The 19,355-nt window shown below is 34.8% G+C and overlaps 1 protein-coding gene across 4 annotated transcripts in view; it reads right to left on the reverse strand.

Annotated features, from left to right (window-relative positions):
* ARHGAP12 (Rho GTPase activating protein 12) overlaps nucleotides 1-19,355 on the reverse strand; it is a 121,766-nt gene that overhangs the window by 25,446 nt on the left and 76,965 nt on the right. For all 4 annotated transcript variants that reach the window (XM_042945257.1, XM_042945256.1, XM_042945254.1 and 1 more), the window contains 3 exons: nucleotides 10,699-10,824; nucleotides 6,615-6,689; nucleotides 1,693-1,754 (listed from right to left, as the gene is read on the reverse strand). In XM_042945257.1, coding sequence (XP_042801191.1) covers nucleotides 1,693-1,754; nucleotides 6,615-6,689; nucleotides 10,699-10,824 — 263 coding nt within the window. The remainder of the gene's footprint in view (nucleotides 1-1,692; nucleotides 1,755-6,614; nucleotides 6,690-10,698; nucleotides 10,825-19,355) is intronic.

Below are 19,355 nucleotides of genomic sequence, written 5' to 3' on the forward strand. Positions count from 1 at the left end.
AGCAGATAATGGGTTATAGTTTTAAGAGTTGCAATACTTAAAATTTCTTAGTTTTAATTTCTTAAAGTAAATAGCTATAGCTATAAACTACATAGACAAAAGTTCTTTGCAGTATTCAGTAATTTTTAAGAGTTTAAAGGGGTTCTCAGATCAAAATGTTTGAGAACCCTGGATATACACAAAAGTAAAAAAACTATTTTGTTCAACTCCACACAAATAAATCTGAAGATGAAATGGATGATTTTCTTAGAAAACATAAATCACCAAAAGTATTCCAAAAGAAGTCGAAAATCTAAAAGACTACCACAGGAAAAACAAAAACAGAGAAAGTGGCCAAAGAACTATCTGCACTACACATGCCCAAAAGGGAGAAAAGGAAAAATAAAGACCCTATTCACAAGTGACTCCACCCAAAGAACAGATGAAGGAACAAATAATTGCAGTATTTGTAAAGCTATTTCAGACCACTTAAAAGAAAAACTTCCAAGTACTAAAATGGGACAAAGACAGTTCAGTTAAAGCAAATCTTAAAAACTCAACTATATGTAAATTTTAAACTCTTCTTTACACAACAGACTGATCTCTGTTGACTATAAAATCACAGCATTTTAGCAGTTTTTAAAAACTGGGGAAAATCCAACTTAGCTTATAGAGTTAATTTCCTTGATTCATTAGGAGTTACTACACATTAACCAAAAAAGCCAGCAACCCAATAGATAAGCAGACAAAGGGGATGAACTAGCAATTCAACAACAACAAAAAGACCTACAAGTGGCTTATGATATTCTACCACATTAAAAATAATACAAATTAAAAATATCGTTTTCTCTCTAATCTCTATTAGCAAAGATCAAAAAAGTGGGCAATATATTGAATTGGCAAAGGTGCAGAGAAATCCACTGCTATTAGAGGTATGAACCGATTCAGTGCCATAGAGCATAACTTGGAACACTATCAAAATGACTACTGCATATGGCTTAGCAAGTCCACTTTTGTAATTTATTCTACAAGTATATTTACATACTTGCAAAATGAACTATGTAAGATGTAATGTATGTGTAATACTGTTTGCAATAGCAAAAAAAAATGTAATCATTCTAAATGTCTACCAGTAGACAAGGCCTATTTACCTACCTGCAAATAATGGTTGAATAAACTAGGGTACAGCCACACAATATTGCAGCAGTTAAAACCAATGGGCAGCTCTACATGAACGAAACAGAACCATCTCCAAAATAAACTCTTCAAAGACTGTTTAAAAAATTAATCTATGCATATACAGATGTATATATCTTCTAACTCTGGAAGAAAACACTATTTCTCATTAGACTTAACTAGTTGCCTCTAGGGAAGGGAACTCATAGATGGATGACTGACTTTTGGCTAAATATTATGCATATCTTTGTTTTTTACCATGTGCACTTACTACTTACTGAAAAAAATGTTTAAATAAAGCTAATGCTTGATCAGAATCCTCTGCTTTATCACCTCTGAATCTAGTACCACCTTTAAAAATGCCAAGACAAAGGGAGATTTTCATACATTTCATGACAATCCTACATACATTATATTAGAAAATACATTATTTGAAATTCTTATGAACCTTTTAATCATTTCTACTATAACTATATTCATAGCTTTTAATTTCAGTCAAATAATACATGTCAGAATATTAATGATTTTTATACTTACCGAACCTTTTTCCCATTTTCAGTAATTTTTGTTACGTTTAATAATCCATATTTTTCTTGACCCTATGTAACAGAGTAATACCATTTACACATCACTCATCTAGACAGTAAAATCTAAATTCTTATATATGATTAAGACAAAATGATCTGGTACTCTAAAAATCAGCTTAAAAAAAGATTAGTCAGTATGTAATATGCTTAGTTCTAAAGTATGTTAGGAATACAATTTCCTAGTACTTCCGTAAGGTTATTTTCGGTAACTTTACAATTAAACCTTTCTTCTTCTCAAGTCACAGCGGCCATAAAGTACTTTGCTGTCAAATTAGGTTTCCACATGAACACTACTAGTCAGTATTGGGAAAATGATTTATGACTTCCTATTGAAAGAAAGTAATACAATGCTATAATGATAAATACTACAAAAAGAAATTATTTGCTTTGTATTATTTTACAGCAGTACTGCCTGAAAATTAGTTAAGATACTAACCTCCTTTGTCAGAATGTAAAAATAACTAAATAAAACAAATGCAGTAACTGTATTAATAAATTACTCAAAAGTCAATGTTTCTATGCATAGAACTGGCCTTAATGTGGCATTAAAAAATTCAGTATGTGCTTCATTAAACATACTATCAGATGGTAAGTTGGGCTCTGGACAAACCAGATATAGTAGTTAGCTGATGTCAAATAGTGACACAGCTTTATCATCAAACCCCTTGAAGGCAAAACCACTTTGCTGAAGTTAAATTTGATCTTAAAATTCTTCCAGGTAGAAGAAAGGAAACACTTTCTCATTGCTTAGTTTCCAATATTCAACTGAATTTAATCTACATGAGTTGATGTCTATAGCAATCATCCAAATTAGTAAGCACTGTATGTATATGACAGAACAATTTTACTTCAACCAAAACACACACACACACATACACACCAAAGAAAAAATATTCCCAATTCAGAATTTATTTCTACTTAATTTATCCCTCAGCTATTTTCTCAATGTATTTCCATTAGAAACAGATAAATCTTTCTTGTATGAGAGATAAACATGATGTGGACTGTTTTCTCAATAATGTCTAAAAAATAATGTTTGAAAGTTTTGCCTACTCTGCCAAAAATTCTCATCTATAGACAAAGCTGATAAAGTATTAATGTTCATCATTTGTGGTATAATGAAGACTCGGGAAATACCATATGAAGTTTTACTGTAATTTTTTCATGAAACACAGGTTAGATCTCCTTAGACATGCAAGCCTGATACTTCTAACAGTTCTCTATTGCCTCTTAACAAAAACATCAATTACACAATTTTAAGTATGCACATTTATGTAAGAATATTCCCAACTTACTATCAGGAGCAGGGAGGGGGGAAAAAAACCCTTTCAATGATACAGGAACTAAGTAACAACAACTGCCAGGAGGGCACTGCTTATGTGAGCTAGGGGACAAGGAATTGGAAGAACAGAGGAGAGGGAGTCCAGCCTGTAAGAATGCCAACCCAAGGAGCACGCTCTTAATTACAGAAAAGAATCTGATGGTTCCCAGAAAGGAGGTGGGTGTGAGGACGGGGGCACTTGTTGTGATGAGCACCAGGTGATGCACGGAATTGTTAAATCACTGTACTGTACACCTGAAACTAATACTATACTGTAAGTTAACTAACTCAAATTTAAATAAAAACTTAAAAAAAATGCACATCTGTCACAGACACACTGGGAAAGAGACTGGGTTCTTGCATCAGCCCACACCTATTTAATCCACACTGTACTCATACTGCACGGAAATATTAACACCGATCTTTTTAAAAAGCATATGCGGCATATCTCAAAAAAGGATTTGAAGGGACCATTAAAAACAACAGTAATGCATTTGAATGGAAATGAAACAAGAAAAAAAAATGAACGTGTTTAAAATTTATACTGAGGGATGGAATTTTAAATCTGGTTTGATTAGAAGAGGTTAAATGAAAATATCACGCTGAGTGAACAAAGCCTGTCAAAAATGACCACATATTGTATGACTCCATTCTTACGAAATGTCCAGGATAGGCAAATCTAGGGAGACGGAAAGTGCGATTCCTAGTTGTTCAGGGCTGGGTGAGATGTGGAGGTAGAGGAATGATACCTAATAGTATGTGGTTTCTTCCTGAGGTGATGAAAAAATTCTAAAATTGACTGTGATGATGGCTACACAAACCTGAATATACTAAACACCATTTAACTATACATGTAAGTAGGTAAATTGTACAGTACATGAATTATATTTCAGTAAAGCTTTTTATAAAAACAAAACAGGGTCTGAAGAGATAGATGGGCACTTTGCAGAGATTTTAAGATGACATCAGGAAGCTAACAATGATTACAGTATTATTTTCATTCCTAAATTTGTAGCTTTCTTTTTCTTACTGCTAAGGCGTTATACTAACCAGATTTTAACTCACAAAAACGGAGTATTAACCCATATTAACCCATTAAGAGTGGGAAAGGCAGGCTTGGTGGAAAAAAGACTTGGTGGAAAAAAGCACAAGTTGAGAATAGGGAGTGGAGGGCCAAGAAAGGGAAAAGTCAAGGAGGGCAAAGCCTCAATGCGAAGGGGCCAGATGGCCTGGAAGAGGTGTACTGCAGAACAGGAAAGAAGAGTTGTATGATTATGTGGAAAAAAGAATGGAGTCACGCAGAACTAACAAACCTATTCAACTTTTCACTTGAAGATAAAAGAATCAAAGAGGAAAATACTGGTGAGACAGTTCCCTGTGATGGCCATCAGGGGGTACCATGAGTCCAGGATGGTCTAGTTGCTGTCGAACTCTGGAGAAAAGGGGTAAATGGTTTGGGAAATAATTTGCAAATTGTCCTTTTAACTCTATGTGGAACATTTGCAAATTTGTGTTTCTAGTCTAACCTAGAGATTCGCTTTTACCAAAATGTAAATAATTTATAAAAGGTCTCCTTAATAATTATGTATTACCTGTATTTCAAATAAGTTAGAAAGGACTTCTACTTTTTTTTCTAGATGCGCTAATAAAGAGTATTAGGGTAACAACACCTTAGATTCATACACTAATTCCTGACACCACCACTAAAGTCATGTTCACTTTTATCTTTAATGTTTATGTACCCAGTACTATGTTACATAATGCAAAAGATCAAAAATAGAAACTAAAAAAGTAGTCACTATGTATCCCTTGGGAGTTTAAAACCTTAGTAGGGAGATGACAGGTACATGAGTTAACATTTACACTATTCGATGCAGTAAGAGACTTGGCAATTCAGGAAAAAAAGAAGAGATCATGGGGCGCCTGGGTGGCTCAGTCAGTTCAGCGTCTGAATTCAGTTCGGGTCATGATCTCGTAGTTTGTGGGTTTGAGCACCGTGTCAGGCTCCGTGCTGACAGCTCAGAGCCTGGAGACTGCTTCAGATTCTGTGTCTCCCTCTCTCTCTACCCCTCCCCTGCTTGCTCACTCTCTCTGAAAAATAAACATCAAAAAAAATTTTTTTTAAAAAGAAGAGACCATTGTTATGCTAAGGTTAGTCTGGCAAGGCCTCTGAAAGAGTCAGTCCTGACTCTGACAATGAATGTCAGAAGGAACTGTGTACAACATGTGATATGAACCATAAAAGATGTGATTCAGTTAGGGAATGGAGAAAGAGTTACAAAAATAAAATGGCATCTGTGGAAGCCTTTGCCTCTAAAAAATCAGAAGTATCATATAAGTAAGTCTACTACAGTTCCATAAAATAAGGAAGTAACAATAAAAGTTTGTCTTTTAAAAAGCTTTAAAAGTTTTATTTATTCATTCAATAAGTATTTACTGAAAAGCTACTACTCTGTGTACCCACAGAAGTACTAGGGCTCCTCTATTACTGCTCTAATAAAGCTTTTCTTTGTCTAGCAGGGAAGACAAACACAAATAGAGGGTGTGAGGTTCCTATAAGAAATAAAAATGAAAAGTGTTATCTTATTTTCTATAATCAAGTAACATACAATTACATGCTACAAAGAGTATTACAGAGAAATCTGACCAAATCTAGAAGATTCAAATGAGATTCTCTGAGGAAGCAAAATCGGAACTGAACTTGAACAAACAAACGGACGTTAACAGGCAAAGATGTGGGAGAGAAATGGTTCAGTGGACAGAGAAATGACATGTGCCAGGACCTTGAGCTGAAAAGCAGGCTCTTTTGAGGAAAGAAGTACAGTGCAGCTGAGGGAAAACAAGCAAGGAGGGAAAAGGAGGACACAAGAAGTGTGAGGTAAGGCTGGAGCATGCTCAGTCTTGTAGTCCTCATTACAAATGTTGATCTTCACTCTAAAAGAAAAGGGAAGCCACTGAAGAGGTCTAGCAGGATCAGCCCAATACAGGGAAGACCAGGAGGGACTGCAATACACAGATTAAGTAAACTTTCATCCAAGTCAAACCAGGTCTCTGAAGAGAAGTCATCTGGAGGTTTTCAGTTTAGGGCAACCTTAAAGTTGAGTTACAGACCTCTAATATTCTTCTGGCTTAGACCCGTCATTGAATTGTACAGCACAGAACAAAAGTGGTGTCTGTGCTCATTAGGAAGAAGGGAAACTGCTTACCTTTGGACTGCTGTCCTGAGGAAAAAAGAGTGAAGTATAATTTGACAGTATTTTCCAGGGATGTTATATTTATTTTAAAAAACCGAATATAAATTTGTCACTTACAAATATGGTATATAAATTATTTAATCATGAAGATACCATATTTTGCATAAAAAGGGGGCTTTTAAGTCTATAAAATGATTAAATTCTTAATTTAAACCTATTTTATGATTATTATCTAAAAAACCAAAGAAAGTTAATAGAAGCCAAAGAAATATTTAAACATTATACTTAGAGAAAATTAACTTATTGAAACGGATTGAAATAACTGGACTATATTATACTATATGCTATCATACTAACTGTATCTTGGTGCTTTGGTGAAGAGGGAGAAGATTCATTTTCAGGAAAGCAGGGTTTTGAGGCAGTTGGAGATTCCTACAAGAAATAAGTAATGAAAAATGTTACTCTATTTTATAGCATTATATTTCTCCCTCTAGTCGCAGTGGGAGAGCTTATTAAGGGAAGCTAAAAAATTTTCTTCCTAGTTATTTTCTTTCTATATTCAGCTCTGAAACTAGTATGGTATTGATTTATAAAATACAGATGTCTTAAAGTTAATGAAATATGACATATTTTATTCTAATTATAGTTAAACTTAAATACTGCATACAGAATTACTCAAAAGAAATGATGCATGTTGCCTTAATACCATGATGTTGTATCAGCTTCAACTGACCACATTTAAAATAGGTAAAGTCTAAACACTTATGGATAAAAATGTATTAGTCACCATACTAACTGGCTCTTGGTACGGCAGGTATGAATAGCCGGGATTAGGCAAGCAACAGTCACAAGAATAACGTGGCAACTGCCAGAATGAAAACTTTTTTGGTTAATGGTTATCTATGTAAATTAAATTAAATGGTTATTAATATTTTTAAAGTAATTTATAGCTAACTTTCAATTACTAGAAATAAACAAGATTTTTTAAAACACACAAAAAAACTTTAATAACTCTCCAGAAAAAAAATGTTTTAATGTCTAAGCCTACAAGAATATATAACAGGAGCAAATCGATGGTGTGTATTTTAAAAGCAATTCTGGTTTGTCAATATTAAGACATGTTATGTGATTTCCACCACAGATGTTTACAAGACTCTTCATAGAAGACAAGACTGAAAAAACCTTTTTGGTACCCACAGCCAAACTCCATTTAATTTTTTCCATTCCCCTAAATGCTTTATGAATAATCTTAGGAAAAGAGAATTAGAAAAATCATATGCCAACACTTATTATTAGTTTTCTTATAAAACTAAATAATGTGTTTGCACATTCATCTTCACATCTGTATCAGTCTACCATGGTTATGAAATCAGGTACTGTTAGCAAACCTGGAAATTTGTATTAAAACACGATAAAAAAAAAACCATCCACTCCATATCCATTCACTTGGAAAAAAATATTCAGGTTTATACCATATAAAGTTTGTAAACAGAGAAACTAGATAGTAGTGAAAGTTTACAGAGAAAATCCCTGAAGGGACAATCTTACAAATCAAACATTCAAAGCCTATATTACTAATGAAGAAACATTAAAAGCATATCAAATGTATCTTTACAAAAAGAAATTACACATATCTAGTATAGCTTCACTTAAGTATTTTTCTGACTGCTTCAGATGTTTCACTTTTTAATTTCTTGTGTGTCTAATATTAAGAGTTTGAAAAAAAGAGAAAAGATAGATTTGATGACCCACAAACTAAAAAATAAGTGAATGGTAATTGCGATTTTTTTCATGACATTATCAGTCCTACAGAAATAAAAACCACAGCAAATGAAGTAATAATATATGTACAAGTAGAATTCTATAACAAAAGTTTTACACTTATTTATGTATATTTATAAATGTATGTGCATGTATATCTAAATGTCTATAATGAGGTTTTAGTAAAAAAAACATACATAGGCAGGAACAGTGCACCCACACATATACATATACACACAGATATACACACATCTACCTTCTCCAAAGTTGTCTGACATCTGAATTAGGACTTGTGTCATCATGACAACATTTGCTACATAGTATTAGGTTTCTTTATTATTTCTTTTTTCCTCTTTTCAAAGTCTATTCATTCATTTTGAGAGAGAGAACAAGCAAGGGGCGGGGAGGGGTGTGCAGAGAGAGAGAGAGAGAGAGAGAGAGAGAGAGAGAGAATCCTAAGTATGCTCCAAGCTGCCAGCAGAGAGCCCAAAGCGAGGCTTGATCCCATGAACAGAGTGAGATCATGACCTGAGCCAAGATCAAGAGTTGGGACGCTTAACTGACTGAGCCACCCAAGCACCCCACTTTCTATTACATTTCAAGTGACACATCCTTTAACCCTCATCATACATTACTCAGCTAGTTTGTTCTGGCATAGTTCCTCAAATCTTAATGTATATACTAGGTGGTGATAATAAATAGAAAAGCTTACTTGAAGTTATTATCTATGATTTCATTTATAAAGTTTAAGGTGTGGGTATTAAAAAAAAAGACCTTTCTACCAAAAATAAGTAAATCTCTGGTCACAAGAAAATCAGGCTATCAGAACTCTGAAACAATCAGGTAAAAAAAGAAATGTCTGGGGCAACTGGGTGGCTCTGTTGGTTAAAAGTGTCCAACTTCGGCTCAGGTCATGACCTCATGGTTCATGAGTTCAAGCCCTGCATCGGGCTCTCAGCTCTCTGCTGTCACCACAGAGCCCACTTCATATCCTCTGTCCCCCTCTTACTCTGTCTCTCTCTCTCTTCTCTCTCTCTCTCTCTCTCTCTCTCGAAAATAAACATTAAAAAAGAAGGAATGTCGTAAGAACTTCAGGCAAGTTATTCTAACAACAGACTGAAAATAAATCTCAAAAAAGATTTTACAAGAGTAAGAAACTAAGTCTCCATCTGCAAAGTAATCATCCCTTTTACTCGAGAATGAAGAGGGAGTGGGGTTGTTTCAACAATGGCTTTTGGGGCACCTGGGTGGCTCAATGGGCCAACTTGGGCCAACTTGGGCCAACTTTGGCTAACTCTGGCTCAAGTTATCTCGTGGTCTGTGAGTTCGAGCCCTGCATTGGGCCCTGTGCTGACAGCTCAGAGCCTGGACCCTGCTTCTAGGTTCTGTGTCTCCCTCTCTCTCTGCCCCTCCCCCACTCATGCTCTGTCTCTCTAGCTCTCAAAAATAAACAAAAATTTTTTAAAAAATGGCTTTTGCCTTAGAGCATTATATATGACAACATACACAAGCTTTGTGTCTACAATGAATTATAATCTGGTTTTTGGAGTTAAATAAATTTTTCTATTAAAAATATCTAGGAATCTCACCTACTCACATTAATCCCAATGCTAAAATATTGAAGCATTCTTCAATAGCACAGGTTCCAGAATTTCATTCCTTAGATATGCCCTCTACTTTCAAATCACATAATATTCTTAAAAAATATAAATTACAAACTGATCTACTACTTCCGTCGTTGTGCTATTAGTTTATCTTACAAACATAATGTGTGTAGACTGTTTCTACAGCTGCACAAAAAACCTTCCATTTAATTTCACAAAAATATTAAAGTCACTAAAAAAAACAAACACAAAAAACCAACTTGTTTTGACTGATTTATATAATTTATAAAGGAATTTACATCTGAAAGTACCTAGGCATAGAGAAACACGCCTTAGGAGAGTTCATTCTGTTTTCACTCACACACCTGAAAACGTAGGAAACCTGTTAATTATGCTAAAGAAAAGTCTGATTATGATAAAATAAAAGAGTCCCCAGTGACAGATATCTTTTTAAAATAAGTTTTTTAGTTTTAGAGTGTTACTACTGCCCTTTCATTTTTACATTAGTATGGCTGATGTTCTACAAATTCGCATGAATTTCCTACTCCATCCCCAAAATGAAGATACAACATAAAGAGAAAACTCACAAGGAAGTTAAAAACATTATGGCTTTTCCATTCTGATGTTTGCATCAAAATTTATCCCTTATTTGAAACAGAGAACATTACTTCTCAGGTTGATAAAAGTCCTTTGTGCAGAGAACAATTAGGGAAACAGAGGAGTGGGATTCCGATCTTTCCAGGGGATGAAGAAAATTAACTAATGTCTTTACTATAAAACTTCTGGAAGACTGAAGATAAACAGTAACAGATATATGATTTTTAAAAAGGGTTATCAAAAGTATTTATCACCTACTAGGCTCAAACGTATACATTATTAAGCCACAGATAAGTCAGTCCACTGTGCAAAAATCAGTAAGCTTCAAAACCAAAACCCATTCCAGGATAAATTGCTGCTGTCTATATATAATAAAACAGTAGTCACCAAAATAGGAGATCCACCTAAGGACAAAGATAAAAGTATAAAGAATAAAGAACATGCCAATACTGTCAACAGTTTTTCTCAAAAAGTCCTACCTTGTCATTGGTGTCCAACACAATGGTGCTATGTCTCCACTTTGTTAAAACTATCGGTTCTTGCAGCCGCCTGTCCAGGCTCCTGCTTTTAATTATTTCTCTTTGTTGTTGGGATGAAGCATTATACTAAAAAAAAAAAAATTATACCTCATAAATAATATAAACAAAAGTGGAATCTAAACATGCAGGCTCCAAATGACACATAATGTTAGGCGAAGTTCATCACAGGAATTTTTCTTGTCTCAGTTTTCTCATCTTTGACCACACTGTGGCACAACTGAGATGATCAGGGGTTTTGGTGTTGGACAAAGTTAACGTTAGCTTGGCAAAATAAATATTCAGTCTCCGTGGGTCTCCGTTTCACCAACTGTAAAACAGGCATAACAGAAACACCGTCTCATTCACACCGGTGTTATCAAAGTTAAGCAGTATGGGGGCACCTGGGTGGCTCACTGGGTTGAGTGTCAGACTCTTGATTTCGTCTCAGGCCCTGATCTCACAGTTTGTGAGACGGAGCTCCACGTGGGGCTATGGGCTGACAGCACGAAGACTCCCCCTCTCTCTGCCCCTCCCTGTGTGCCTCTCTCTCTCTCTCTCTCTCTCTCAAAATAAACTTAAAAAAAAAACTTAAGCAGTGTAAAAAGTGCTAAATATTGCCCTAATAGTAGATTCTCAGTAAATATTAGTTATAATTTGTAGAACGCAGTTGTTGAACAAATTTATTATTTTAAGGTTCCTTCTAATTCAAAAATCCACATGAATTCAATTTTTGGTTTAGGTTTTTAAAATAATTATTACATATAAAACAGTATCCTCACATTTAAAGGGTTTTTTGTTTGTTTTTATTTTTGCTTTCATTTATAAGCCAAACATATTATTATTTGTTTCTCTGAAGTGGTAAAACATAGCAGACCAGAAGACAGAGATGGTATTGGTTGGAAAGACCAATCCTGAATATATCAGTTGTGTGCAAAGAACAGAAAGTAACTCCCCCCTAAAATTACACAGAAAATTAAGAATGTATTATCAGTAAGGTATTAAATCATGTGTTTGAAATGTCAAGTAGATCAGCAAGCATAAACATTTCAGAAATGTGACGGTTAGGAGTTATACTGATTTATACAGCCAATTTTAATAAATTATAAGCAATAAAACATAATTAAATGACCAAAAATTACAGGCTACATTCTTCTCCTGAAAGCAAAGGACACCTAATACCTATCTACTTCTCTCACCCGTAAAAAGCCCATCAAATCTTAAAATTTTAATGATTCATTACAATTCCAGTAAAATTATATTATAGGAATGTTTTTAATATTAAAAAATCTTCCAACATGTTTCTCTATGCCATTTTTTTAGTCCCCAAAATGAGCCTATATAGGCCCCCTAAACTGTCTCCCAAATCTGTTACTTCATTCTTCACATTAAAATTTGCCAAAGCCAGGCAGTCACATATGGCATTTGTTTTTAAATCACTGTTGCTTAACAATTAGCAATCTTAAAATCTGTCACAGAAGTTCACAAAGAGATAATTTCTAGAATGAACAAAGATGAAACTTAAAGGCTACACCCCCAAAATTCTTTGCCAGAAGTCTCTAAGTGAAAACAGAAATACACTGTCCCTTCAATACAAACATCGCAAGAACTAAAATGTATAGCTGTGTAGAGACATGTATACAAACCATAACAGATACCTACCTTAGCTTATGAGCTTTATAATTACTATAGTTGCTGAGAAATCCTTTCTACGCAGTATCAAAGATAACATAAAACTAAACTGGGTAATAAGCACAATTGTAAATGTGTTGGTGGTTTTACTAGGGCATAGTACGTTCATAAAAACAAAGCATAAATAAAATGTCAAACAGAAAATACTGCACAGACAGAAGACAAAAACAAGGCACCACATAATTAGAGAAAGGAAAAATAATTGTTATTTTTGCACAGTTGTGTGCAAAGAACAGAAAATACCCCACAGTTAAAACACATGCACACACACACACGCGCGTCTAGTTAAAAAGACGGCTAAGTTTAAAACTTTTCTAATCCCATTAAAAACACCTTTTTAACAATCTTAAATGAACTTTTATTTGAATTATTTCAAACATATACAAAAGAATAAAGACTAATGAAAACCCACCATCAAGTTTTAGCATATCTAATAGAAGACATTGCTTTAGGTACCCTTTAAAAAAAAAAGGAAAATATTATAGACATGTTAGAGACCCTCTGAACACATCTTTGAGATTCCATTCCTTTCCCTCTTTTCCCAGCAGCATCATATAATTCAGTGGTCATCATTCTCATCACACTTTGATATATACTTATGCACCTATAAATATATTTACCTGTGGAGTTTTAAAAGTGATATAAATGGAATCAGACCACATATTGCATCATTCTTCAACTTGCTTTTTGCATTCAACATGTTATTGTAAAAAACATATCCATGCTGGTGACTATGCAGTTCTGACTCACGTATTTTCACTTCTACAGAATATTACATTATATGTAAACACCACAATTTAACCATTTTGCTACAAATGGATAGGTCTAAGGTGGCAGTACTAATTTATTTATAGTTCTACCAGCAGAACATAATGCTTTGCACTGCCCTACTTGAATTGCTGAATTTATATGCATTTGTATATATAAAATAAATGTTAAGTACACATACACATTAAAAAAATATGTGAAAGGTGAAACGCTAGCTCAGTGTTTTAATTTACATTTTCTGATTACCTATAAATTTGGACATCTTTTCATATACTTATTTCATGTATTTCCTCTTCTGTGTATTGCTTAGTCGTGTATTTTGCCTAATTTCAACTGGACTTTCTCTTACATACAGAAAGGATCAGGAAGTTCTTTATATATTTTGCTTCTAAATATTTGTAAGCTACTTGAGTTCTTGAGTTTAATATACCTTTTCCTAGTCCATAGCTCAGCTTTTCCCCTAAAAGTTACCTTTTATATTAGTGTTTTGTTTAATTTGATGTAATCACATCTGTCAATCTTTCCTTTCATAGGTTTTCGTTATTGTAGTCTTTTTAAGAAATCCTTCCCATTCTGAAGTCAAAGATATTTTTATATAGATTTTAAAGTTTTGCTGATTAAATTTACATCTCTCATCTACCTGGAATTAATCATTAAGTATGACATGAGTCAAGATCTACACTTCATTTTTTTTTTCCATGAGAATAACCAATAATCTTAGCAACATTTATTGCACAGTCCATGCTTAACTCATAGATTTGTAATGTCAGATCTGAGCTTTCTATTCTGGTCTATTTCTCTATATGTGTGCTCTTACTACCCATCTTAATCACTTATTTTCATGAACCTCATCCCTCACATGCCCCACCTCCCATTTTCAGCAATACTTTGGTTCTTCATAGACCTTTGTTTGTCAACAAAATTTAGCATCAGTTCCAAAAAAGGTGGAGAGGGAAAAAGTAAGTGGAAATGCAGTGTATTTGTAGATTAATGTGGACACTACACTAACACTGGGCCTCCCTGTCCAAAACCACAATGGCATATTGCACCATTTATTCAGGTTTTATGTTCTTCCATTCTGCTCTGAAATTTTCTTCATTAAGATCTTACAAACCTTTAATAGGTGTATCAGTAGTTACAACTCTTCTCGTTGCCACTGCTGCTAATGTAAAGAGGATCTTTATTTCTATCACATTTCAAACCTGACTTTTTACTAGAGAAATGGGTAGTTGTTTTTTTTCTTTTAAGGTTCTTTATTTATTTTTAGAAAGAGAGAGAGTACCCTCATGAGTAGAGTACACGCAGAAAGAGAGGGAGAGACAGAATCTCAAGTAGGATCTGCACTGTCAGCTCAGAGCCTGATGCAGGGCTTGATCTCACAAACCATGAGATTTAAGGCTGCCATTTTGTTTTTTATCCTGTTTATCATTCACATTTCTTCTTTCTTACCTTCCTATGGACTACTTGAAAAGTTTTCACTATTAGATTTTAATTCATCTATAGTTTCTTGAATATATCTTTTGTTGGCTTTTAGTGCCTGCTCTAGGAATTACAATTTACATGCTTAATTTACCACAGTCTACTAGTATCAACATTTTACTATTTCAAGTGAAATGCAGAAAACTTATTAACAGTGATATCACCTTACTCTCCCCTCTTTATGGTACTGTATTTGGCTGTTTTAAGTATCATCTCTACCAGGGCACTTGGGTGGCTCAGTTGGTTAAGCGCTGACTCCTGATTTCGGCTCGGGTCATGATCTCATGGTTTGTGAGATTGAGCCCCATGTTGGACTCTGTGCTGTCAGTGGGGAGCCTACTTGGGATTCTCTCTCCCTCTCTCTCTGCCCTTCCCCTGCTCATGCACTCTCTCTCTCTCAAAATAAACTTTAAAAAAGTATCATTTCTAACTACAATGAGTACTTCAGAAATGTTTTAATTTTTGTTTTGAATGTCAAACATAATTTTTAAAACTCAAGACAAGTCTCCTCAGATATTCACCCTTTCCACTGTACTTTTTTCATTCTTGATGTTCCAGGTTTTCTTCAGTTATCATTTCCCTTCTGTGTGAAAGACTTCCTATAGTAATTCTTTAAGAACATGATACTGGTAATAAAATTCTTACTTTCCTTTCCTTTGAAAATGTCTCTTTTATTTTCATTCTTGAAGGGCATTTTTGTTGGATGTACAATTATGGGTTTACGGTTTTTTCTTTCAGAATTTGAAAAATGTTATACCACTTCCTTCTAGCTTCATGGCTTCTGATAAGACATCCACTGCCATTCAAACCACTATTACCCTACAGCTACTGTGTTGAGTTGCTTTCAAGATTATTTTAGCAGGAAAGGAAAGAGAAGTCTTTAGTTTACAGAAATCTGACTACTATGTCTAGATGTGGGTTTCTTTGGATCTATCCTGTTTAGTGTTGCTCAGATTCTTGGTTTGCCTTTTGCCAAATTTGAGATGTTTTCAAATACCTAACGGTGTAAATATTATTTTTCAGCTTCACACTCTTTCTCCTCTTCTTCTAGAACTCCAATAAAATGAGTATCATAAATATCTAACACTTTTGTATTTTCCCCACAGATTTCTGAAGCTCTGTTCATTTTTTAAAACTTTATTTTTTGCTGCACATGCTCATTTCAATACTAGTGACACATTTGCTCAAAATCATTAGGGAAAGCTGGGGCACCTGGGTGGCTAAGTCAGTTGAGCATCCAATTCTTGGTTTCAGCTCAGGTCATGAACTCATGGTTTCATGAGTTCAAGCCCCGCATCGCTGTGTTGGCAGCACAGAGCTTGCTTGGGATTCTCTCTCTCTGCCACTCTCCCACTCACACTGTATCTCTTTCAAATAAAAAAAATAAACTTAAAAAAAATCATCTGGGAAAGCAAGTCACATGACTGAACTCAGTTAACAGCAGAATGTACCTCCACTCACAGTGGGAGGCCTCTACAAGGCACACACCAAAGAGCACTGATACAGGAGTGGGTGCAGAACGGATCCAATGATGCACTCTACCACAGTAGGTAATATGGTCCTTACCCTTTGATGGTTATTACAACTGTCTCCCTATATTGAAGTTCTGAATATCCAGTAAAGTTTGTCAACACGTAGATTTATTTTTATATATCCTAGTCAGTATTTAAGGCATATTTTCTAGTTAAAGACTCATGCCTTCATTCAATTTTAGAAAATTCCTAGAAATTATATTTTTAAATATTATTTCCCTATCTTTTCTCCATTCTCCTCTTCTGGAATTCCTAGTATATGAATACAGGAAACCTCTCACCCATCTTCCATTTCTCTTAACTATGCTTTAATATTTGTTATCTTTCTGCCCTTCTGTCTGTAGTTTACACTACTGACTACCTACACTTTTTATTGCACTATCTCTTCATCTGAAATATTTCTTTTCTTAAAATGTTTTATTTATTTTTAAGAGAGAGACAAAGAGTGCACATAAGTGGAGGGGCAGAGAGGGGCGGGGGGACAGAGAATTCAAAGTGGGCTCCATGCTGATCGCAGAGAGCCAGATGCCAGGCTCAAATTCAATAAACCGTGAGATCATGACCTAAGCCAAAGTGAGATGTTCAACCGACTATGCCACCCAGGCGTCCCTCACCTGAAATATTTCCAATTTATTTTTTATCATATTCACCTATTAAAATATCATTTGTATTTATTTTTCATAATTTCTTGTTCTTTTTAAATGAAAGACTTCATTTAACTCTAGACATCTACAACATATTTATAAAGTCTTCATTAAGTTATTTTAAAAAGTAATTTCAACTGGAGTACAATGTTCTGATTCTGGATTTTTTCATGTTTATATAAGTGTTGGGGTTCTTTATGTGATCTTTAGAATTTTGGAACCAGACTCATTTTGAGTGGGGGATATTTTGTTTTGTTCTCTTTTCATTCATCCTTATTTTTCTCTCCCAGTCCTTCCTCCTGTCTAGTTTTTTGTTTGTCTTAGTTTATTTATTTTTGAGAGAGAGAGAGAGAGAAAGAGAGGACACGAGTGGGGGAGGAAAAGGAGAGATGGGCAGAGGACCCAAAGCAGGTTCTATGCTGACAGCAGAGAGCCCAACACAGGGCTTGCACTCACAAAATGTGAGATCATGACCTGAGCCGAAGTTGGACAGACATTCAACTGACTAAGCCCCCAGGTACCCTGCTCCTGTCTAGTTTTATGATCCCCTTCACCTACACCCAATTTAGAACCAGGTATGCATAAATGTATGTGTGTATGTATTCTGTCTCACTTAGCTGTCATATGAACATGTTTCTTCTTTCCAAATTTACAGCAAACTCCTTGAGGGTAAAGACCATGCCCTATGCATTTGGATCCATTATAATACCTACACAGAGCTGACAAAGATACATTCATAAAATAGTTAGCTAAGTTTCTAATATCTATCTGCACTGGGAGTTACAAACCTATCTCATAGAATTTATTTTGGATTTACTAAGTGGTAAATTGCTTAGAGTACAAAATTTAACCTATAATTTTCTTTATCATACAGTAAAAATCCTTTAAATAATGGTTCTAAAACATTTTGTCTTTTTTCCTCATTCCCACTGTACCCAAATCAAACCTCCCTACATCCAATTTAGTTAGAAGTTCAAGAAACTGCCCATTCTGACTCTGTCCAAGTGGCAAATATTGGCAGAAAATGAAATAATATCACAAAACTAATGACTCACTCCTGGTCACAATCAGCACTCACTTCCATTGTTGTGGAACTATCCTTAAAGGTTTTGATATCACTTAGTCCCTTGCCTCTCTTCTTTCTTTCATCCAGGGCATCTCCACAAACAAGTTTCTTAATAGTGAACTTTTAAGTCTTTTGACCAAGGAAAGTATAGGAGTTAATACAAAAACAAACAAATACTTAGCTACCAGTTAAGTACAGGTTCCAAATTGCTCCTTACATAAGGTCATCCTGGAAGCCTCTTCTTTCAATGGACCCTGACCTGAGACAAATCGCTCAAAAGGCAGCTTGTGTTTGATCTCATTACTCCAGGTAATCAGAAACTACTATGAAAGAAGATGTAATACAATAAGATTTTTCTATAACTCAAATGATATTTGACATACTTATATGAGCTACAATGAGAATTTGTCAAGTGGAACAAAAATTTAATATATGTTTAAATTATTTAATTAATAATATATTAATAAAATATTGGCCTTCTATAATCTAAATCACTTTCAGTGAACTAAATTTCCAGCAGATTTATCTTCTGATGTCTTTAAGTAAAAGCAGATCTCATATTTTATAAGCCCAATACAATCAATCATTGTTACATAGTTCTCAATATTGAATAATGTCCCCAAATACATATTCTTTTCCCAGCACATAGGTATTACATATTTTGACTCTCACCATCCATAAGATTTTCAAGATTTTCAAGATTTTCAGGGCAGTGAAAATACATCATACAATATTATAATGATGGACATGTCAGTATACTTTTAACCAAACACACAGAATATACAATACCAAGAATGAACCCTAAAGTAGACTATGGACTTCAGGGATTATGAGGTGTCAATGTGGGTTCATCCTTAGTAAAAAATATACCATTCTGGTAAGCAATGTTGATAATGGGGGAGGCTATGCATGTGTAGGGGATATCTGAGAAATCTCTGTACCTTCCTCTCAATTTTGTTGTAAACCTAAAACTGTTTAAAAAACTTAAGGCTTACAAAGAAAAAGAAAACCCACAATGTGATACCTTCAAAACTCTTTGCATAAAGGAGTTTTGTAATTAAAATATAAAACTTATTGTCATTAACAGTAATATGTCATGGAGGCGCCTGGGTGGCTCAGTCAGTTAGGTGTCTGACTTCGGCTCGGGTCATGATCTAACAGTTCGTGGGTTCGAGCCCTGCATCAGATTCTGGGCTGAAACCTCAGAGCCTGGAGCCTGATAAGGATTCTGTGTCTCTCTGCCCATCTGCCACTATTGCTCTCTCTCAAAAATAAAAACATAGGGGCGCCTGGGTGGCTCAGTCGGTTAAGCAGCCAACTTCAGCTCAGGTCATGATTTCGCGGTCCATGAGTTCGAGCCCTGCGTTGGGCTCTGTGCTGACAGCTCAGAGCCTGGAGCCTGTTTCAGATTCTGTGTCTCCCTCTCTCTGACCCTCCCCC

The sequence above is a fragment of the Panthera leo genome, chromosome B4, assembly GCF_018350215.1.
Source record: "Panthera leo isolate Ple1 chromosome B4, P.leo_Ple1_pat1.1, whole genome shotgun sequence".
Classification (NCBI taxonomy): domain Eukaryota; kingdom Metazoa; phylum Chordata; class Mammalia; order Carnivora; family Felidae; genus Panthera; species Panthera leo.